The sequence below is a fragment of the Nesoenas mayeri genome (genome assembly GCF_963082525.1).
Source record: "Nesoenas mayeri genome assembly, chromosome: 9".
In the NCBI taxonomy this organism is placed as follows: domain Eukaryota; kingdom Metazoa; phylum Chordata; class Aves; order Columbiformes; family Columbidae; genus Nesoenas; species Nesoenas mayeri.
In genome coordinates, this window is record NC_137557.1 from 25,738,929 (window position 1) to 25,762,315 (window position 23,387).

Consider the following 23,387-nt stretch of genomic DNA (forward strand, 5'->3'; position numbering starts at 1 on the left):
ATTTAGGTCATCTACCTCAGGCTGCCTAGGTCATTGGCAAATCACCCATGTTAGGCAAAAAGGCAAAAAAAGAGAGAAATCTTCTGAAAAACAAGAAAGTCAGCATTTCAGAGACAAGTGAAAAATTGAAAGGAAGCAGTGAGAATTTGATCTTTATAAGGCTGGAGATATCTCATGTTTACTTTTAAGAATGCTGTTTAAGCATCTGTGATTATTTAATGATTTAGTGATGTTTATTTTTCACTACGAAAGGCTCCTGCCATCTGTATTAGAAAAATTTGAGATCAGTGCGTTATACTCTGGGTTTAAAACTTAGAACTGGTTGATCAACTCACATAAATCCAGAGGAATCGGAGAAGGAATGCTCAATTACTGATACTGAACACCTAGTCCTAGGGTTTTTAACTAAAACTATGAGGAAAATAGAGTGGATCAGATCTTGCTCCTACAAACGCTGGTGGTAACATAAGTCCTGACGTCAGAGGTGCGGAACTTGACCCTAAATACACAGCACTGGGAATCATTAAACCTTCGAAGATTTTGATCATACGTAGTGTTGCTAGGCAGTATTGCACATTAAATCAACAATTTTTAAAGTACATTGCATTTTATTTTTATCTAGAAATATTTCGTGCTCAAAAATACTCCTCGAGGTCGGTTTGTAAGCAACAAAAGCGTATTTTCTAGATCAGCGGCAGATTTGAGCTCAAGCCAGAGCCAAGGGGTATCAGCAGATAGATGTGACTGCTTGGTCTTTCCTTTGGCGGGGAAAGTGTTCAGCCGGGCACCAACACCCAGATTCCCAAGGGGAAAGTGCACTTCTCATCTCCATGACAAAAAAAGACGGAGGCCCAGAGCAGCGTTCTCCTCATAGATCCCGCTGCCCTGTGACCACCGCACTGACAACGCTCGCGGGGCCCCTGGGCAGCACTGCGGCCACCAGCGAGGCCCGTGTTTGCTGTCTAATGGAGGAGGCTCCCCCCGCAGCGGGCTCAGCCCGCGCTCAGCGCCTGCGGCTGCAGGCGTGTGGAGACCAACGGCCCCAACGGCCCCAACGGCCGCGCCTCGCGCTCGCCCGGGCGCCGTGGCGCAGCGCGCCCCCAGCACACCGCGGGGAGGGGGCGGCTGCTCCGCCCCGAGAGCGGGCGAGCCGTACACTCATCGAGAGTTTTCCGTCGAGATCCCCTACCGGACTGACCCCCCGCTCCCCCGGCGTTGTCTCCGGGTCCGCACCTCTGCGAGCCCCCCCGGAGCGAGCCCCCGCCCCGCCGGGTCACGCCGGGTGACGCGGTAGCTGCGGCGGCGCCTCCCGCGGGCCGGGGTCGCGGCGGCAGGGCAGTGCGTCCTCCCGCGCCAGAGGGGGCGCTGCCGCCGGCGAGCGCGTTCGGCTCCGCCGCCGCCATCTCCTTCTCTGATCTCATAAAGGTGTCGCGCAGGTTCCGCCTCGACTCGTCATTCAGCCGCCCCCGGCCTGGCGCCGCCGCCGGTCTCCTCCGCGCCCCGGCCCGCCCCCTCTCGTGGTGCAGCCGGCCGGCGTGAGCGGTGACCGCGCTCCCGCCCCGGCTCACCCGCGGCACCGGCTTCCCTCCCCGCCCCTTCCTTTCCCCCTCCCCCGCCCCAGCTCCTTCTCCCGCCAGCCGGGCCCCGGAGCGCCGCCGCCGTCGGGGTGTGAGCGGGGCCCGGCGCCGTGCCGGGCCGTCCCTTCACCGGCGGGGCCATGGCCGCGAGCGCCAAGCGGAAGCAGGAGGAGAAGCACCTGAAGCTGCTGCGGGAGATGAGCAGCCTCCCGCCCAACCGCAAGTGCTTCGACTGCGACCAGCGCGGCCCCACCTACACCGACATGACGGTGGGCAGCTTCGTGTGCACCTCCTGCTCCGGCATCCTGTGAGTGCGGGCGGGGGGGCTCTCGGCTCCGGCCCGGGAGGGGGAGGGCGGCCCCGCTGCCGGCGGGGTGACCTCCGCCCCTGGCCGGCCTCCGGGCTCGCTTCGCCGCCGGGAGACGCGGCTGCTGGGGCGGCGGCAGCGCAGCGAGCCGCTACGCGGGTGTAGCCGCTGGTTTGGCCGCGCCGGCCGCTTCCCCTGGGGTCCGCTCTTCCTGCTGCCGCAGGGCAGCGGCTGCTGGGGCGGCCACGTCGGAGGGGAGCAGGCGGGCGGTTTCCCGGCGAGGGGGATGGGGCGGCTTTCTTGGGGCTTTTGCTAAGCGTCCCCGTCGGAATGCCGGCCCGGGGGATGGCGGTGGGTGCCCGGGTGTGCGTGCGGGGAGCGGGGCAGCCTGGCGGCCAGCAGCGCTCCGGACCCGTCCGGCCGCCGTTCCCGGGAGCTGTTTTCCTGCACGTAGGGAGTGGAATGGTTTGCCCGAGAGACGCACATGAGAGGGGGGGCTCCACCGCATCACTGGAGGGTAGTTAATTAAACAAGTGTTTGGAGAATAGTTTTGGAAAGAGAAGGGGGCACATGGCTGAACAGTTAATTTTCATGGCAGTCTTGAAGACGTGGTGAGACTAACGCTGTCGTGAACACGCAGTTTAACGTTTAAAGATCTTACTTTAATATTAAATCACCAGCCTTGCCTTTTGTGTATCAAATTATGCTTCATAGTAGTTTATAAGACAGCTCTCTAAACTCTAGCTTAGAGGATGAACTCTATCCTAATAGTTTAATATGTGTGATCAGAGAAGTAGTAGAAGGGTGTTTTTTCTTGCATCTATTGCTTCCTACAAACTATATATATAAACCTTAGAATGGGATTGGCTCTGATAAAGTGGATTGCATTTTTCCTGTTCCTCATTCCTGCATGGGCCTCCCCCCTATGTCTCCTCCCTTTTCCACCCTTCCCCCTCTGAGACAGTGTATGAAACTAAGAATTGAGATCAGTCAGTTCTGAATTGCAGTTACATGTATGTAACTTGGGGAAAAACCCTACTATCTTCAGTGTTACTGTTTCTGTAGCAAAATCTGTTTGCTTGTTTATGCTTCTGTGGCACTGTGCTTATGGAATGGAGTGGCCAAAGTAAGCAATAAATAGTATGTCAAAGGATACAGATCTGTGTTCGTAAGGGTTTGAGTTCATAAAAGGCATTCAGGAGCCTGAACTAGCTTCTGTCCCCTTACTAAGAAGGAATAAGTACCTCACACAGGCCTTCCAAGTAAGAGGTCTGGTGTTTTAGAACAAAGTTGTTAATTATATTGAGATTCAAAACAAAGTGAACATGTTAGTTCTGTGCTGAATTTACATGGAACAGGCTACCTTTTATACTACTAGACTGCTAATTAGTCTGGTGGGGTTTTTTTCTTCTTACTTCTACTAAGCGTAGACTTTTGAACAGACTTGACTCAAATACAGAAAATACATTTGGGTTGGGTTGTGGAACTGAAAGATTCTAGGTTTTAACTAGATACATGCTACTTAATCAGCCAGCTCTGGCTATTGTTTGTTCTGTTAGCAAACTGTTATTTGTGCTGGCATGCGAAACTATTTTAAGCTACTGCACAGAGCTTATTTAATGGTTGCACATGTTCTTCCTGGTTAAACTGACAACATGATAAACCAGCTCCTTGAGAATATGTTCCTTTATTTTTCAGGCTTCTTGACCTTAATAGACAAATATATCACGAGTGCTGCTGAGATTTTTGGTGTGCTCTCGGTAGGATTTGTTCCTTTTGTCTGTTGGCTGGGAGATATGGACTGCTGGAGTCCATAGTCCAGTGTACAGTAACCAAAGGGATGTACATGCAGCGAGCTGGGGACACTCACTTGCTGTGAAGTTGGCCATGTTTGGATGTTAACATGCTTAAAGCAGGAAGACTTTTCCTGAAGAACAGTTGTTAATGTGTTGGTGTTCTAATAAAATGCAAATAGCTCTCGCGTTCTAAATATGCAGTGTGTTTGTGTTGCCATAAAAAAGAAACCACAGACAACATTTTTGGTTGTTGCAGCTAGTAACACCTACTCTTAAAGCTAGAGTAAAGGACTGTTAAGAGGACAGAGTTTTCTTCTGAAATAAATTTGGGCTCATTCTTTCATGTTAACTTGGAAATGCTTTCATGAATTGTGTGTGCAAGATGGTGTGTATTGGCTAACACCTTAGAACCTAGCCAGTGATCAGACTTAGTGTAGAGAGAGGTCATGTCTGTTTCATAATTAGAAACTGTTATTTTTATCACTTCTGTCAGAATAGTCCTTCATGCAACTTGTTTATTTCCAAATGCTTTTCACTGTAGAATTCCACAGTGGAGGGAAATGACTTAGAAAAAAACCACATAGTGGCAAATAAGTGTAAAAGTAGTGCTGCTTCTGTAATGCTTAATGGCTGCTTGCATTCTGCTTCATAATACTCGCTTTACTATAAGGCTTTAATAATCTTATTACTTCATCTTGTTTGTATGCTATGTGAATGACCTGCATTGCTTCTTGTTTTAATTACTTTTTTTCTAGTCTAGTACAGGAAGTATTGTTGGAGTCACATAGACCAGTCTTTTCAAGTATGAAGTGCCCAATGCAAGATTAAAATACTATTAATTCACAAGTCTCCTTCAGAAAGGTTGCTCAAGTAATTAAAAGTGGTTGCTAACATTGATATAGTCTTGGACAGGCATGTTGTTCTAGGTACAGATAACTCTCAACTTTTAAAATCTGAAGAGTAGCTTGTTTTCTTTTGTGAGTTTTCAAAGTGTTTATTCATTGTCCTGGCAAGGACGGTCTATTCAAACCCAAACCCTTCATTCTGGATCTATTATTAATTTCTATTAATGATTCTATGTGTAGACAGAGAGTGATACTGTTTATTACTGGGCTTAGTTTTCAAATACTACCATTTTCTTAACTGTTTCCAAAGATAGTATGTCTAGCTTGTTCAAGTACTACTAAAACTGATGAGAGAACTAGTGACTTTGCTATGGAGAGCTGTTTCTGACTTTAGTGTTGGAGGTGACTCTTGTCAAGTTAAAAGTATGAATAACATAGAGGAGTTCCTGTTCTGTAATACCTAGGTTTAAAGTTTTCTCATCAGATTGGGTTTAGCTGTACAGAACGGTGTACATGGGAGAAAGTTCATTGATAGTTGTGTGGATGGTGACTTCCTCTTAAAGTCCCTTTTGTCCTGGTTTTGTTAAAAACAAGACCGGTTCTCTTTTAGTGAAGAAATTCAATGAAGCGCGCATAACTATGACTCTCTTAAGGTAGCCAAGACAGACTGATAAGTTTTCCCATGTTCTGTTGTGAGAGGGGCATGTTTAAGAAGGAGTGGATGGAACAGGTGACTTAAATGGACCAGTTGACTATTCACCCTCTCATATAGGGGGTATGATGATTATGGGATGGATCACGAGGGTCTGTCGGCTCTTCGACCATGGCCCAGGACCCTGTCTGTCTGCCTGTGATCTACAGGCCTCAGGCCCTGCATCCTTACAACCAGTTTCAGGTTTGCTGTGAAGTCCCATCTGTGACTTCTGGGGGACTGAGGTGCAGCTGCTGGAGCCACCAGCTCTGCACACCCTACTCCATCACTGCTGGAGTGACGCCAACTCCACATGGAGCATTCAAGATTGGTTTTGTATATTTTGTATATATTTTCTATTTATTAGTAGCATTGGTAAAACCCTTTAAAACCTTCCAACTTGAAGTCTAAGTCTCTCTTCCTTCCCTCTTATCTTCCCTATCATCTTTCCGATCTAAAGGAAGGGGTGGCGGGAGGTAGGAGGGTAACAGGGAGTGTCTGCCACGGTTTATTGCTGCCTTGCCTTAAACTTTTGACACCTTTTCTCATCCCCTGTGTTTAAATTCTCTTAATATAGAAAAAAAAGCATGCTAGTATCACACAGGCTGTGCATAATTCAACTTTTTGGTGTTGCACAAGAATATAGGATATGTAGAAATATGCACACAATTATTTCTTCACTGAGAGTGGGAGGAGATGCTCTAGAAGAACAGTCTTCTTGAGTCAAGGATTGTGGTAATACAAAACCAGGGGACTTCTCTTTATTATAGCAAAACCGCATCTCAGGAAATGCTGGCAGAGAGATTCCTTGGTTTGACAGGAGTCCTTTGGTTCAAAGGATGATGTTGGTAGCTGTGTGTGTTGTGTTTCTGCATGCTACCACGTGTCCTGCTGACAGTGACATCCTTCCGTTTGTATTATCAGATGCCTCTTTGCCTTGTGTCTCAGCTGTCTGTGTGTATCTTTGCTTCCAAGCACTTCTGTACTGCTTTCAGTCAGCCCTCTCCTAACTTTCATAAAAAGAACAAGTTTTTAAATTCTTGAATGGAAAATATTCCATTCCATCCTGAGTCCCTTCTGCAAGTTTTGTACTACAGAAATTTTTTCTTTAATATTGACTTTTTTTAATCATCTGCTGATGTGATAATTAGGATGCTCCTACCCTTTCCCTCACTGCCGCCCTCCTTACTGCCTCCCTTCCAACGTACCGAGGAAGTCACTTGTTCAGATGTTTGCACTTCTAGCTTGTGTCAGGAAGGAGCAACAAAGAATGTTTAGAACATGGTTACTGCGGGGAATGCGAAAGCCCTTTTATGCTATTTCTTACAATTATTAGATCACATGGCCTTCTTTTGGCCTCTTGTAATATTCCTAGTTGAAATTTTAAATTTTCCTGGAGAAGGGGCTTCTGTATCAAACGCACTGGAGTATTTGATGGCAAATACTAGTAACAAACTGAAAAATCAGTTTTGTGCAGTACTGGTGAATTATTGTCCCTCTCCCCAAAAGAAGTTTTGCAGAAATTAAAATAAACAGTGTTACAATGAAGGTGATTCTAGCTGTGTTGGCATGATTTTCCAGCCCTTTTTTTCCTTTGGAGCATGTTTGGAATATGGCTCCATATTGTAATGTTTGTGTTTATATATATATTTAAGGGTATTTCCTATACTACTATATTTCTTGTTTTCAGTGTCATGGCTGGAGAGCAAAGGAAATGTCTGTACCACAGTAAATACTATGCAGTTCAGAAAGGATGTTTGTTTTTTCTTAAGAAAAGAGTTAAATTAACCTTGACTGTGCTTCTAAATGTGTGTGTGAGCCTTTTGCTGTTAAAGATAAATGAGCTCATGAGATGGTGGATGGTCTCCAGGGAGGTCTACAAGTACCAGGAGTGGCCAGTACTGGTTATATTCTCTTTTACTAATAACAGTAGCATAGAAATAATAAGGAATGCTATGACATTGGGTTTTAAAATTGATTTCCAGACACCTGGGGTTGTAGGATGCTCTATGGTGGCTTGGCATTTGACTTGCCTCATTAACTTCCTGCTTCTCAGGGCATCAGATTTTGCTGGCTTAGACTTGAGATCATGTGAGAATCTGACACAGGGGATGTTAGTGCTGTTGAGTTGCCACCTGTCCACCCTTCCTCCCACAGAAGTGACCCTCTCTTCCACTAGAATCCACTCTTTAAATGTCGTGGTTGTTTTTTTGTGGTTGGTTTGTTTGGTTTTTTCCCCATCCTAGCCCTGGCCTTTGCAGATAACTTTGCTGACATTTGATTGAGATGAATGCAACTATGCCAACAATCACAAGTTCAACCATAATTTGCTACTAAATTGTGTTAGTAAGAAATGTTCACTGCTTGTTGACAGTGTTCTGAATGTTTAATATTTCAGTTGCCAGACTTGAGAATCTTGTGTCCGTGGCCCTAAAGCTTCCTTTGTTTGGGAAAGTGCTGGTTTTAACAGTGCTCTTTGAAGAACAGAACTCTCCTGTTCTGCTCATGTTCTCTGTGGCTGTCCGTATGACAGACTGTGTCATTAGAAGATTGGACTGATTCAGTGGAGAACAGTCTTATCGCTGGAAGGTCACAGTGCTGTTCCACAGAAATAACCATTGCTGAGTATGAAGAAGCTGGCAGCAATGAGTGGGATCTATGTGTGGGATGTTCTAGCTATGGTGTGCTGCATACGTGCAGATGGCAGAATAGTCTTACTCGGTCATCTTTCCCAAGGGCCTTTTAGGAGACAGCTGCCATCTGGGTTAAGTGCTGAGATAGCATTTGGTTACTGTCTTCCTCAGGAACTCTGTAGTAGAGAAAGGAGTAACTGCTACTGCTGCTTGGGTACGGGTTGCAAATACATGTTCAGGGTCAATTTACATTTAGGCATTATTGTTTTGGACTAAGGGACTATAGTCCATTTTGTCCCCTGTTTAAATGTGGAATACTATAAAGCATTACAATTCTGCAAACCACTTGTCAAATACATGGAAAGCAACAAAGCAAGTGGTAGATACTTCCCCCCTGCCCCATAAGAAAGGTTTGTTAATTCCTCATAATTGATAATTGTACTTGGCTGTCTACCAGTTAACTTCCCCCATATGTAGATGAGTTGTTTGTGAATCATTTGGGTCATCAAGTAATCTCTATAGGTAAGACAGAGTATAAAATGTCTTAGCTTTATTACTTAGGCTTGGTTCTTGAGTTTTGCTTCATAAATCTCACAACTGCTCTGTTTTAGGGAGATTCTAGTCAGTTTGTAGGTATAATGTTATTGAAATGGGCTCATGCTAGTTAGAAATCGTAAAAAAGGGGTTTAGCTGTTCTAATGGTAGAATCAAAGTAATTTATCTAAGGAACACGATGCACATGTTTTGGGTTGTATTTGTATGCTGTATAATACAGCATCTTCTCTTGAATTCCTTCTTCCAGTCTGACTTATGCTGCTTTAGCATAAGAGGAGGCTTTTCTGAAGCTTTTTCCCACTCCTTGGCACGTTAAATAAACATAAAGGTTACTTGTATGTGTAGTACTGCGGCTTGATAGTTAACTTTGCATTTATGGCTATTAGAGTTACAGTCAGGATTTCTAGTCTTCCTTGACCCATGGATGTGGTGGTGTGCTCTCATCATGCAGGACATCTGCCGCTTCTGTGTTATGATCTGACCTTTAGGAGTCAGGCATGTCTTCCTCCTTTAGCAGGAGGGTATGGAAGAAATGAGAATTCACCTTATCCCACATCATGGGTATAATGTGTAAATCGGTGAACTTCATAACCTGAACTTTAAAACTTTAGAGCAGTCTTCACTGGAGGGAGTGCCATGTAGGAAGTCTCTAGTTAGGCTAAACAAAATCTAATCTGTGCTTTAAGTACGTTTAATGTTACTGCTTAACAGAACTGAAGATATATGTTTTCTGATGTAAATGCTTTGAAGAGCCCTAGTAGATCAGTGTAGAGTGGGTGCTCCTTAAATAACGTGTGCAGTCCCTTTAAATTGTAAATAGCACTTAGCTATACTTACTGCAATTAATTAATTTCTAGCCCAAGATAGTGTGAAAGCTTAGGTATACTACCTGTGCTGAAAAACATGTGAATAAGTTAGCTTTTAAAATATTCATTAAATCATTTACAGATATCTAACTGTGCATCTTAATTAGTAGGAGGAGACAGGGGACAGTGATTGCTATAATATTTGATAGAGCGTATTTATGTGAAATGCCAGGCAGATGCCAACTTTATTTCTGAGCTGTCACTTAATATGCAATTCTACAGTCTCGCTTAGTGACATGTAATCACTCACATGCACAGACCAAGAAGGTATTTAAAAACAAAAAAAAATCACCCCCCCCTGCAAAACCCTAACAACCAAATCTAATCCTAGCACTGGCTCTGAAGCAATTAATTTTAACTGCATGGAACTCTTACAGATATTTTTTTTTGAAGTTGCATCATCTTGAAATGAGTATTTGCTTCAAAAAATCCTAGACATCCTAGAAATTGTTTTAACACAGAATCAGAATTGTATTCTTACAGGTACAGTATGAATTCATGTGTCAAGGTGAATTTGCAAGCTAAATGCATAAGTTTTTTTTAATTATACTTACTCAAAGTGCTAAAAATATTACTTAAAAGTTGAGTAGAAAGTGTTAATACTTGGAACATCAGATTTTTGTGTTTTGATGGATAACAATTTGACTTCTGGTTAGTGTTCTTGGAATAATCAATAATAGTCATCTTTAATTGGACGTCAGTGATTTTGTTGTTGTTGTTAGTGTGTTTTTTTTTATTCCTAAAAGCAATCTGAACCAAATTTATAATGAAAGTGAAGTAAAGAATCTAAGCAATTAAGTTAACTTTTAGAAGTTGATTTGTCAGCAACTTGTTAGCCCCTTGTTACACCCCTGGAAAGTTGCCCCCAACTTCCTTTCTGGAAACTTTGTTCTCATATACATAATCACAGAATTTTGCATTCTTTGGTATCTCATAATTAATGTACTTTTTTTGTTTGGTTGGGTTTTTTTCTGGCTTTTTGTTTGTTTTGTTTGGTGTGTTTGGTTTTTTTGTGTGTGTGTGTTTGTTTTTGGCGCTTTTTTGTTTGTCTGTTTTTGGTGCTTTTTTGTTTTTGTTTGTTTTTTTAAAGATGGTCTTGCAGAAATCCAGGCCTGATTAACTTAAGTGTTAAACTAATGCTATTGCATTGCCTGAGTTAATGTGTCCACTGTTTGGCATATGTGGGATGTAATGTTCTTGTTTCCATTGAGCAAAACATGGCTTGATTGCAAGTATTTGTGGGCAAAAGCAGTAGTTAGCATGCATTTCAAGAAAAAGCTTGAAAAGCAAGAAAGCTTTTTCTTATACTGGGAGTGTTGCTATCAAGATTTTTTCTATGCTTGCAGGTTTGGACCGAAGCGGGTTTGACAATGTGAGGCTTTGGCAGAACCAGGGATTTGAGTTTCTGTTGCAGGTGGCTGTGGTGTGGGTGCAAGAATGGTGCCCACCTTTGCTTAAGGGAGAGCTGCCGAAGTTTGGAGCTATTGCATTAGTCATGGTATCTCTCATTTGAGAGCACAATAAAAAGATTGTCTTTTTGTTGCTGTTACTTGTGTAGTGTTCAGGAGGAGGAAGACAGACCTGCGGATGGTGGAGCAAAAAGTAAACTAGAAAAAGGTGCTGGGAGGAAACAGGAAATATAGGTTAAAGCAAGAGAAAAGGAATCTGAGCTGGGGAGTTTAGCTTGAAGAAATTTAGTCTTTGGGTAGAAGTTGCAGTAAGAATAGGTTGAAGTGAGGGAGGAGTTAGAGGGAAAGAGAACTAAAACAGAGAGGGCTCAGGATTGAGAGGGGAAGGGTAGAGACAAGGGTCATCAAGCTTGGGGAAGCAGCTCAGGATTTCTAAAAATGTCTGTTTTCATAAATATGCATAGAAAGGGTCAGAGTGAGTTTGCCTGTGCAATTGTAAACGTCGGTCTCCCCTAAAGCTCAGTTATTTGACTTTGCATGCTGGATGTTATTTTGAGATGAGTTTACACAGCCTGAAGTTGTATGGCAGTACTAAAATAAGTGTGTTTTGCAGAGGTGGCTCCTGAATTTAAAACTGACTGACTTCTGGTTATAATGTGATTGTATGATGACAGATTTCCTGAGTACTGACTAAATACTTCTTGCTGCTTCTTTTAGACGGGGCTTGAATCCACCCCACAGAGTGAAGTCGATTTCGATGACTACTTTCACACAACAGGAAATAGAATTTCTGCAGAAACACGGAAATGAAGTAAGTATTCTTTGGAGAATATCAAGTGGTTTTGGCACTTTAGTAAACTTTAAAACACTATTTAGGAAAACTTTTTCCTATTAAGAAGTAGATATAAGCCTTTTAAAGCCAGCATAATTTGAAGTTATGCTTCTAAAGCGCTTGTTTCACTTAAGTAGCTGCTCATCGTAACGTTATGTGTTATTTCCCAATGGAGACAATCTAGATTCACATGATCAGTGTTTCTGAATTGGTTTTTCTTTTGCTTTTGCGCAAGACAATATGCATCTGTCTTTTTCTGCAAGCCCAGACCTTGAGACTGACTGCAGCAGTGTTTCCTGAAAGAGCATACCATGACAAAAATAAATCTGTTGCTTGTAGCTGTATTTCTTCAGAGTGGGTGTCAGAAAGTCTTCTAGTGGTTTCAGTAACCTCCTTCTTTAATGGAAGTATATCAATGTTGAAAGTTCTGGAAGAGACAAAGGAGAGGAAGAATTTTTTTCCTCTAATGATGTTATCTAATAAGTGTTCATATGTTTAGAGTGGCTTGGGACAGCTTTGAAGACACAACGTTCTGCCTTTTTGTTCTTTTTAATAGATGAAAACTAAATATGAGGTAAATGTTAGATTTGCTCTATGGGGACACATGGAGCATGTGAACCCTGGGATGTGGCTATTGCTGTCTGCCATTTGAGGATGAAGTTTTTATACCATACTATAGCATTAAGGATTTTAGAGGCAGCTTTTACTTCTGTTCTGAATTAGAAAATGTTCTATTTCACTTTGATTTTATCTGTGTTCTGTTTTAGTAGAACTATTGATTACAGGCTAGAGTGTCTTATCAACATGCACTTGTGAAGCTTTGTGGGGTAAATCCCATCATTATCTAAAATGCTGATACTTGACTTAAACTTGGCCCATTCATAACTGTCAGGTTGAAGAATGAAAACAGTAGTAGCAATTTCTTTTTCTGTCCTGGTAAATATGTGTTATTTGTTGAAACGGCTGTTAGAGGCTGATTCCTCTAGGCAGAGCTGGAACAAGGTCTGAACTCTTCCAGGCACTATAAAATACTCTTAATGGCTTTGACTGTTTTTTATTTTTGTTTTGGCATATTAAAGCTGTATAACATTGCATATATATTTATATACTTATGTTTGTATATATATGTATGGCATATTGCTGACTTTTTGCATAGGGTGAATAATAAAGAATTTTCCATGGGTTCAGCTATAGTGTGTTGGAGTCTCTTTTCCATGAGAGTAGTTTGTAAACTCCAGCTTTGCTTTAAGTTTCACAAGTGTAAAGTAAAATGTATGTGTGCATGTGTGTCCCTCCCTCTGTTCTTCCATGCATCTGTTCTAACTTCAGTTTTTCACTAAATCTGCAATGGCCAGAGAATGCTACCAGTTTTATTTTTCACTGACCTGAAACCTTAAGTGATCCCTATTCAGTTGATTAGTGTAGCTGTCCTTCTCATTATAGACCTGACTAGTCTGCCAATCATAGTGATTTAGTAGATGCATAATTTATTATTGACACAAAAAGGTTCATAGATCTCTGCAGTGCTATACTGTGTTTCAAAAGCAGGGGTCTTTGTGTTTGCAGTGCTTATTCCTCTAAAGTATTACAGTAATTTAAATGAGCTACCTCATAAATGAAGATGTCCTCCTGAGTTTAGTTTTGGGTTGTTGGATAGCAGTGCATTCCCCTAATTCTAAAGTAACACTGAACAGATATTTGTAATTGCAGATGGTAGATTTAACAGGTGCTCAAATACTGAACAGAAATGATATTGTTTTAAACACTGTTAGAAATTAAAAATTTAAACGTTTCCACTTTGTCATGCTGTATGTTGCAGTAGTTATTAATAAATTAGCGTTTCACTTTCTCTTGTTGGTATTGGACTTTGGAATGCTCACCTGCAGATAAGATAGTATCAGGCAGTTGAATTTCATCTGACCTCACAAAAAACCTGCTCTGTTTAGCTTGCTCTTCAGCACAGATGGCTCTTGTGTCTACATTAAGAAACTAAATTTTCTGCGATCTTGTTCAAACATGGAACTGTCCAACGTTTTTAGAATGTGGACATGTGAAAAAAGTACAGTCACTGAATGTTTTAGATGTAACATTTAGTTATTTTAGTTCAGCTATACATATTAAACAAACCTCAACTTTTTTTCAATCTAGTATGTTTAACTTCCATTTTTCTGTAGCTTGTAAAATACTTTCATTCCTACTTTGTCTTCCCAGTCTTTCTCCACCATGGCCAAGACCTCTGTGGTGAGCTTTCTTGCTTCCAGATGAGTAGGTAATGGTGTACAATACAGAACTTGTTCTGAATAGAAAGGAAAATAGCAAGAAAGCTTCCCTGCGATAAGGTAGTTACTAAGGTGGTGAGTTGTTCTTACGGGAAGTAGTTTTCCACTCTCCTTCAAAGAGAATAAGGTCAATGTGTTGTATGAGGTTGAAGTTCTCTTAAAAAGAAAATCCTAATCTCTGGAATGGTAACTTTTCCTCAGTTGTCACAAATTGCCATTTTTGGCAGGTGTGAGTAAAACATTTAGTTACTAAAGGGCTTCCACAAAGTGATTGCTTTGAGAAGAGATGATTATTTGAAGCAGCTTCTCTTCAGGTGAGAGATACCATCTTTTTCCTGTATATATGTCTCCAAGGAAGGTCTTTCTGGCACAGGCAACTTGAACTTTTTTTCAGATGAGTTTTTACAGCTTCAAATACAGATTTAAATCCTTTTACCGTATTTGAAGACATCTATGTTTTGGTGTTGCTTACTAATCAGCAGGTATAAACAGATGTCCAGATTCTGGTTTTGCTTATGTTGGAGTTAGCTTGTTTTTGCAGCAAGAATAGAGACATCTTGAAGCTGATATTCCTCAAGTGCTTTCTGAAGTCCTTTTGAAGGATAAAGACAATTCTGACTCACTGGGTACGGTCCCGTCTCCCCCCCGCCCCGCCTTGTTCTCTTAATGAAGAGCAGTGTGAGGTATTCTCATACTGTATTTTCATGTTAGGAATAATGAGGAGAAGAGTGATACGGCGATGGTTCTGTTTGAATGCTCATAATCAAATGATGCTAATGTTGATTAGATCTTTGATTCAGCAGTGCAATGATAGTAGAAAGTGAACTTGCTGCAGAAAGTGGAGGTGGCACTCATCTCATGTTGCTGTTGTAGCTGTGAGTATTTATTCAAGAGCTTTGCCCTGAAGCTGGAAAATAGTATAATGAGGAAAACCTGTTAGATAGTTAATTTTTCTACCACACTTTTAAAAAGTACCATATGTTTTTATGTTTTAGAACCTTCCCAAATAGCCTATTCTAATATGCATATGGTGGAAGAAAATTGTTTGGATGGTCTTGTATTTGGAAAAATCTGTTTATCTGGCAGCAAAGGTCATGTTTACCTGAGCTAATGAGTAGAACACTATGCAGCTATGCCCAGCTGCTTGGGATTAGTTTATCAGTGATTAATTTTGATTTTGTGCCAATCTTCCTGACTCTTGATAGCACCTGTTCAAGTGTTTCTTACCAGTTTCCTGCATTCTAGATTCTAACAGAACCTGCAGTTGCAGAACAAGCAGCAGTATGGAGCTGGTTCAGAGCTGGTGTTTGGCCCGAACAAAATGCTTTCCTAGAATCTCCTTTACTATGGAATGTGGCCCAGAAACCCCAGTTGGAAAGAGCAGCTGGAGCTGATGAGTCCTGACAGCATGAGCTGTGCAGTCAGGTGTTCTTGTAGAACATCCCTGGTTCTACTAATATGATACAGAGATACGTGAGCTGGTTGTGTGTAGAACAGCGGCTTTGTTAGCAGGATTTACTAGCTTGGACTCTGTGCTTATGAAAGCGGATGTAGCTTCTGGACCCAGACTAGCTTGGAAATGAGTATGCTGCTGGTATAAAATTCTTCTAACCTACAGAGATTAATGAATAATATTGACATCAGAAGTGCTGAATTACTAAACAAAGCTATAAATTGCTTACATAAGGGAACTGTTTCCAAATCTTTCTTCCTGTGGCGAGTGTTGTGTTTTGGAACATAGTTTTGTTGTGTGGTAATCGGTAATTCTTTGCACTGTCAGCATTATATTTAGTCCGTATCTGAGGATATTTTTATTGACGGGGAGGGAGAGAAGAAGAAATCGAACTTGGCATTTAGGCCCCTGAAAGGCAATAAGTCGCTAGAGCTTTTTCAACTAGGCTGATGTGTAATCTTCCTATGCAATGGTACATCTGAGTCTGAACAAGAAGTGCTCTATGCTGTTGGTTTTCTAGGTAAAGTGCAGCTTCTACCAGCAGAAGTACTTGTCCTATTATAGCTTTTCCTTGCCATTCTGCCTTCACCATATACAAGAGAAGGCAGCTTCATGAGCGAAAACTTAATTTTGCTGGCCTAACTGAATTTGTATTATGCCTAACTAGCACAACTATGCTAACAGGAGTTTTTGAAGTGTGGTGGCTCGATGTGTTGTGTAAGCAGAAGGCCTTTGTCTCTCCCATATCCGCCTTCCCACACACACTGGAGATTTGTATCAGTGAAATAGTTAGGCATGGTAAAGTGTTGTTTGGTAGCTGAAATATGTAGCACTGGAATATAAACAACTGAAACCTCAGATTGTTTGAAGCTTTCTGCAAAAGTTGGTGGATACTACTGACTTGGGTTTTTAATTGGAAGTTTAGTGTGCCTGTCCTTCCCCACCTACCCAACTCTGTAAAAACAGCCACACGAAAATCCTGAACATCACAACAAACCTAGAAATAAACCCAAAAGCTAAATGTTTGTGGAAAACAGGTACATTTATGTTCTTTTTAGGCTGGATTTTAAACCAAAAGCCTTTCTGGTCAGCTTTATTTTGTGGAGTACCAGATGTGCGATGAATGGGATGAGTTCTTTGTTCCTTTCTGTCAAAGGTGAAAACAGGGGTAATTACTCAAACTGTAGGACTACAAATGTAAATAGTACATTGTATTAGTACAAATGTAAATAGCACAATCTTTTATGGAAAAAAGAAAGGTAAGTGCAGTTATTCTAGGGGAAACAGTTTCTCCCTCAAATAGATAGCTGTTGAATACAGATGCAGAGAAAGCAATGGTATGAAGAGAAATGTAGGTAAAGATTTTATTATATCATACAATAAGCAATTGGCCCAATTTCTGCTTTCAATGATATATTTAAGCTATGGCAACTCACAGTTTCTGCCTTGCTACCTCCTGGGTTTTTTATCTAGGTCAGGGTGAGTAGGTTGAAGCTGGTTGTGATTCTCTTTCCCTCTTTGCTTCATGCTGTACTTACTGATCTAATTCTGAGCTTCCCAGTATCTGCTTGCCAAATGTCTAATGACATCCCTTGCAGGACTGAAGCTTGTTGGCAGAGAACAGGTACTGTTCTTCTCAAACCAGTTGTGAAAGGATTCTCATGAACTTTTAAATATCGTGAAGATAACTGCTGAATCTTTTACTTATTGTTACCTGACAAGATAGAACTTTGCTTTGTCATGCTACTTCGCAGCTCCCACAATGTAGCAGAGGCAGGCAAAACTTCAAAGGTCTTGCTTCCGTCAACCCTTCAACAAAGGTAGATTTTCAAGTGCTGCATACGCACAATCATTCTGACTTCAATGCTGGCATTTTTTTCTTTTAGCATTGGTGAACCAGTGGGACATGGACTAATTATACTTTTCAGTGACAGCAGACAATAATTATGGATTGTTGGATATATTCCACTGTTTCTAGGGGCTTCCACATAACTTGACTGTTTACTCTTGGCTCCAGATTTCCAGGCTCTTCTCTGAGCGGAGCATTTTATTTAATAGAGCTTTGGTTATCAAAAGGAGTATAGCAATGCCTCTCGTGAATGAACAAAACTTTTGAGCAGATGCTCACTTGTGCTGCTGTTGCAAAAAGAACAATATTAATACTAAATGGCTAAGCCAGGCTATGGCCAAGAAGATGGTGTGATGTTAGAAGTATTTCAGAAAGCTATAGTATTTTTAGGCCTGATATGTTAATAGTAATATTGTGGAACTTCTGGTGAATTGGGATGCTTTTTCATGTATTAACAGTTATTCTCATTCTTTAGTTTTTACAGATAAAATGGAGCTTAAGATGTATCATGGAACTTGGGCAGTAGCATTTTCCGAATCAGCTCTGCAAGTCTGGTTTATGAATGTGATAGTTAGAGAAAATATGTGCTCTTTAGGATATTAAATTCAAATTTCTCTAAGTATATGTTCTGATTTTTTTGTTTCTTTTGAAAATATTTTTTTTTTCTTCAAATAGTAAGTTTGTTAAAAAACCAAGAAGAAAATTTTGTGTTTAGCAGAGCAACCAGTAGGTTAAAGCTTGGGTTTGTGCAAATTTGTATGACCTTTACTGTCTCTTTTCCCCATGTCCTGCAAGTAATGGCTGGGCAAAAGTCAACACATCTGTGAATAACTCTGTGCTCATTTTTCCAGGTCCTGCCTGGGCAGCTGGCAGAACTGAAGCTCATGTTGAAGTATTGGCAACTAAAGTTGCCAACCTGATTTTTATACCTTTCCACTAATTTCTTCTTTTTGTTTTTTTGTTACAATTAATCTTTTAGTGTCTCAAGTGTTGTCACATTCAGATAGTGGATTTAAGAGCTGTGATTAGCTATGTCAGGGTACCAAAGAAGCAAATACTGAGTGATCATTCCCCACCATAACTCAATATGTTGTATGGCATAAATTTCCTTGGTCTTTATCATAAGAGTAACTTTTAAACAGCTTTGAAGTAAAATGTGACAGCCTGATCAGTAGAAAAATTCACATTTCTCCCAGCAAACTCTTCTTTGCACAAGATTTGGTGTACTGTTAGTGACTTGTTTTAAGACTATGGGAAGATAGCTTTCAAAAACCAACAATTGTATATGCTGCAAGTTCTGTCTCTGACAATATTTTTAAATTTTAATTTCCAATTTTGATTGTATTGTATGATATTGTGCCACATACTGCCATTTTCTTTTTTGTAGTTTGCTTCATGTGAGCCAGAAAACACAGTTTCCAGCTTAATCAATGCAGTATTGTGGATCCCTGTCAAGTCAGATGATAGTAACAAAAGTATAGCTAGAAAGAGCGTACAGGTCACCAGCAAACAGGGAAAGACAACGGGCCTTTTATTGTGTTCTGAATGCTGGCTTGGAATGGCTGCTGGTGCTCAGAGCATTGTGTGGTGCTTCATACAGAAGCAGACAAAACTGTGCCTTTTAGTAGTTTTTGTGTGATATATAAAACGTGTGGCTTTATAAAATCTGGCTTTCTAAAGGACTTGTCTGCATTTAAGACTTTAAGAAATTGTACTTTCTCTGAGAACTCTTTAGGTAAGGAGACTTATGTGAGATTTATTTTGCATCTGTGGTGTGGTAAAGTAAATGTTTTAACTTGTGTTCATATAGCTGCTGTTGTCAAACTGTTAAAATGAGAACTTCTTGCTGAAGCGTGAGTGATTAAGTCTAGATTCTTCTTTGCTCAGTGGTTGTGTGTTGTCCATTAGTCATACCGTTTTCTGTGCTAGCAGTAACTGAACCAATAAAGAGTGCCTGGCAGGTTTAATTAAGTGAATTAGAATAGTGACTTCAGGCATATTTCAGTTGCTACTGCTTTTGTGTATAGGTATTTAGAAGTTAGTTGCTTCAGGAAACATTTTTGGAGGTCTGCTTTCTGAAGGCTTGCAAACATGGAAATGTGATGCAAGAACTGATGCCTTTAAAAAGTTTGCATCATTTTAAACCAAGAATGTGTTAGGACAGAACAGTCCTTCATACCTGTTTACATATTCATAGAACCGTTATCTGCCATAGCTTCCAGGGCAGTTGGTTTATGCAGCTCTTGCTTGTTAGAGCATGTGCTTCCTCTGAAGGTCATGGAGACAGCGCTGAGAACCTGGTGCTGTTGCAGGGGGAGAGGACAATGTAGGAGGCAGGTGAGAGGGGCGGTCAGGACCGCTTCAGAAACCGTGGGCATCGTGCAAAAAAAGATGCTTTTTTGACTCCACTTCTTTGGAAGAAACCTGTTCTAAAATGGCAGAGTGTGTTTTTAGAGGGTGGCTAATGTTATCTGTATAATGGGAAGCTTCCACTTAAATTTGAGAAGAAACTTCTTCTCAGTGAGGGTGACAGACACTGGAACAGGCTGCCCAGGGGGGTTGTGGAGTCTCCTTCTCTGGAGACATTCAAACCTGCCTGGACATGTTCCTGTGCGACCTCACCTGTGCGTTCCTGCTCCAGCAGGGGGATTGGACTAGATGATCTTTTGAGGTCCCTTCCAATCTCAAACATACTGTGATACTGTGATGTTTAGTATATTGTTTGAGTGCATATTCAGGTTACTTGCAGAGTAGCCTTAAATGCTTAAAATCTTTGAAGGGTGAGAACTTCTGTGTCTTGTTGAGTTTTGAGAACAGTCACCATTCCTCTTGTTTAGGTCAAGAATTGAAGCTGAACATGCTGAGAATTTTGCAATTGTTTCAACTTTTGCTCACACAACTACAATTAGAAAAATCAAAGCAGAGCAAGAGTACTTCCCCCCCTTCTCTTGGATCCTCACTCAAACTAAATATATATGGTATCATAGAAATTGCATCATGATAAGAAAGGCTGTTTAAAAAAAAAGTTCCTATACTCAAATAGTAATTATAAATACTAAACCTCAGATCCTATAACAGCTACTATTTGGGGCTTGTGGCATATGGAATCTGTTGAAACAGTTTAAACCTGGAAGTACAGATAAGGAAATGTGTGGAATTAGGTAAAGGAGAAGAATCTTGAAGATCACAAGTGGAAATCAGGTACTTTGCCTCTTTATGAGTATGTACTACAAATATTTTGTAAAAGCAGTATTCCATAGTGAAACTGGATGCTAGGATTTTCTTGCCCTGCTGTGACAGATGGTCTTTCGACTTGAAGTATTTAGACCAGTACATGATGCACCAGTCAGTTGTTAAAACAGCTCGATCCGGAATAAAAAATGTGCAGCCACACACTTTCATGGTTTGATGTATTAACAATTGTAACTTAAATAGGTTTTTCAATTAAGATATTTTCTCTGATTAATCCTTTTTTTTGTTGTTTTTTAAAGGTGTGCAAACAGATCTGGCTAGGCCTATTTGATGATAGATCATCAGCAATTCCAGACTTCAGGGATCCACAGAAAGTAAAGGAATTTCTACAGGAAAAATATGAAAAGAAAAGATGGTAAGATAGCTTTGCAGTTACAAAGATTGCCTCTATGACAAGAAGTGAAGATGGACCGTTATCCTCACATTCTTGAGTGTACTTTCTTGTGTGTTCTTTGGACTAGATTGCACAGCTCTGAAAAGGAAAATGATTTCTGGGCTTTATTCAGAGCTCCTACAGGAAGCAGAGAAGACAAAGTATTTAAAGTAGTCTCTCAATGTGTAGTTCATATTGATAGAACAGAAATGGTTTAAGGGAATGTCAACAACAGTGTAAAGTAAGGGTTTTGCAGGCTATTATTGGGAGATGAAAGATGTGTGGTTTGTATTAAATAGGTGCTATAAAAAAATGATGATGTAGAATTCTAGTCCCTTTTTAAAGGAATAACTGCCATATTTAAATAATAGGTATTTTGCAAACTACTGGTAGGATTTGTTGCAGGGTCCTTGGTTGAAATAGCAAAGTTGAGATCTATTGGTTCTCATGCTTGAGTCTTATGAATGTTGAGCAGAACTTTTCCTTAAACTTGTAAAAAGCATTGCTCCTTTTGAATGTAGGTATGTTCCTCCGGAGCAGGCAAAGGTGGTGGCATCAGTCCATGCATCCATATCAGGGTCTTCTGCTAGTAGTACAAGCAGCACACCTGAGGTGAAGCCACTCAAATCTCTCTTGGGAGAAGCTGCACCCACACTGCACTTAAACAAGGGCACACCGAGCCAAGTGAGTAATAACACAGCTGAAGAGCATAGAATTGTTCAGCAGTGCTTCCTCTCTTTTAGTGGCACAAGAATTCTTGCAATAGCAACTGTTACCTAATAATATGATTGCTAAAGACAGCTTTATTTTATGTATTTTGTTGAAGTATACAGGTGTTTGCAGGTCAGATTCTAAATGAAGCTTGTTTCTATTGACCACATTGATTTTTTTATTTTTAAATGATTGTTTTCAGTAAGCAGAATTTTCCAGTGTGATTGACAAGTTTAATTATGTTTGTCTTTTGCTTAAATATCTCTTAAAATTTGAACCTAATCTGATATACTTTCATTTTGTGTGTGTTGTTTGTCTTAATTTGAAAAAAATAAAATGACTGATACTGTTAACCATGACATTAGTAGTGAATATGTGCATGTTCATTAGTACTTGCTATGCATTCTCTATCTGTCTTATCAAGTGGGTTTCAGGGTGTCTATATGCTGTTATGTAGAGTCAAACAATATTATGTACTTAGGTTTTGGAGGGAAGACTTTTTTGAAAAACAGTTTTATCTTTAGGATACAGGCAACTCGTGAATTGACCTTTTATGACTCAAACAGAAATTTGCAGCTTGGAGCCTTTATCGCTTGCATTAGTACAATACTTGCAGTTTTAAACACATAATTTTGAAGTTGTTTGTATGCTGTTACTTTATTCTTCTAATCCATGGAAATCTGCTGCGTAGTTCCTTTAACAGCATAAATTGGTAGTCTTCTTCATACTATAGGAGAAGGGCCTGTGCTCTCTACAGCATCTTAAGCTTCAGGAATAAATGGCTTGTTAAAGAAATATCCTTAGTCTATTCTTCTAGTATTTCACAAAAGTCAGTTTATAAAATATCAGCTTTTTTGTATTGGCTAATTGAAATGTTGTTTGTAGTCTCCTGTTGTAGTTCGATCTCAAGGACAGCAGCAACAAGAAAAGAAACAATTTGACCTCCTCAGTGACCTTGGCTCAGATATCTTTGCTGCTGCTCCTCCTCAGTCAACTGCTACAGCAAATTTTGCTAATTTTGCACACTTCAACAGTCACACAGGTAAGTATTCTGAGCAGGATATCTCTTTTAAATGTATAAAATGTAGTCTTAAATTTTTTTATTACTTTAGACTAAACTTTTTAATGAGGTATGTGTAACTTCTGTGCCTTGAGAATGTTGTACTACTCAAGATTGCCTTTAGATCTTTATAAAGAAAGCTTGAAGACAGGCTGATAATCCTGCTGTTGAAGTGGGAGTTGCTATAGCTATTTTCTATGATATGTATGATCAGACTCTTTCTGCCTACTACTAGAACTTTAAATTTTTGGGGGGAGAGAGTGAGAGGATGAGTAACAGAATGTAGGGAGAAGCTGCTATTAGACCTTCAATTTTATTTCTGAAAATTATTAGGAAGAACATTTGTGGAAAGAAGATATAATGACTTACAGGGAGTTCAAATGCATTGACAATAACTGTCAGTTTGTTAAGAGGAAAACAAAGGCTTGCTCAGTTTAAAGAATGACCTCTTATTTTGTGTATGTGTCTATCTGAAAGCTGAATGCCACCCATGTGGGTAGTATTCTGTAGTTTCAGGAAGAATAAACAAGCTTTGAGCATATGTATTGACTGAGGATGCGGGTAGGCCTTGAATTCTTAAAGAATTGTTTCAGTAAAATATATTGAGCCCTCAGGATATATTTTCAGCCAAAGATCTTGAGACATAGTCTATCCTAAATAAACAGTTGATTCTGTGGTCACTGAAGTATGTTGTTTCTAACTTGCATTGTAATTGTGGGAAAGTACCTTTGCCTGTCTTGTCTGAATTGGCTTTTCATCTTGTTTTTCTGAGAGAAACCGTGATGCTGCTAAGCCACCAAAAATAAGAGATATTTCTTGCAAATCAGTCCTGAAATTGTTAATAGCTGAGAGGAAACATGATAGAGGGGACTTAAGGCACATCTGAGGAGCTGAGCAAA

At 40.5% G+C, this 23,387-nt stretch overlaps 1 protein-coding gene across 7 annotated transcripts in view; it reads left to right on the forward strand.

Moving 5' to 3' along the window:
- The first annotated feature begins 1,472 nt into the window (after nt 1-1,472).
- AGFG1 (ArfGAP with FG repeats 1) overlaps nt 1,473-23,387 on the forward strand; it is a 34,676-nt gene continuing 12,761 nt past the window's right edge. For all 7 annotated transcript variants that reach the window (XM_080350048.1, XM_080350049.1, XM_080350050.1 and 4 more), the window contains exons 1-5: nt 1,473-1,884; nt 11,397-11,490; nt 20,584-20,699; nt 21,239-21,401; nt 22,314-22,470. In XM_080350048.1, the coding sequence (XP_080206174.1) occupies nt 1,718-1,884; nt 11,397-11,490; nt 20,584-20,699; nt 21,239-21,401; nt 22,314-22,470 (697 nt within the window). In that variant the 5' untranslated portion in view covers nt 1,473-1,717. The remainder of the gene's footprint in view (nt 1,885-11,396; nt 11,491-20,583; nt 20,700-21,238; nt 21,402-22,313; nt 22,471-23,387) is intronic.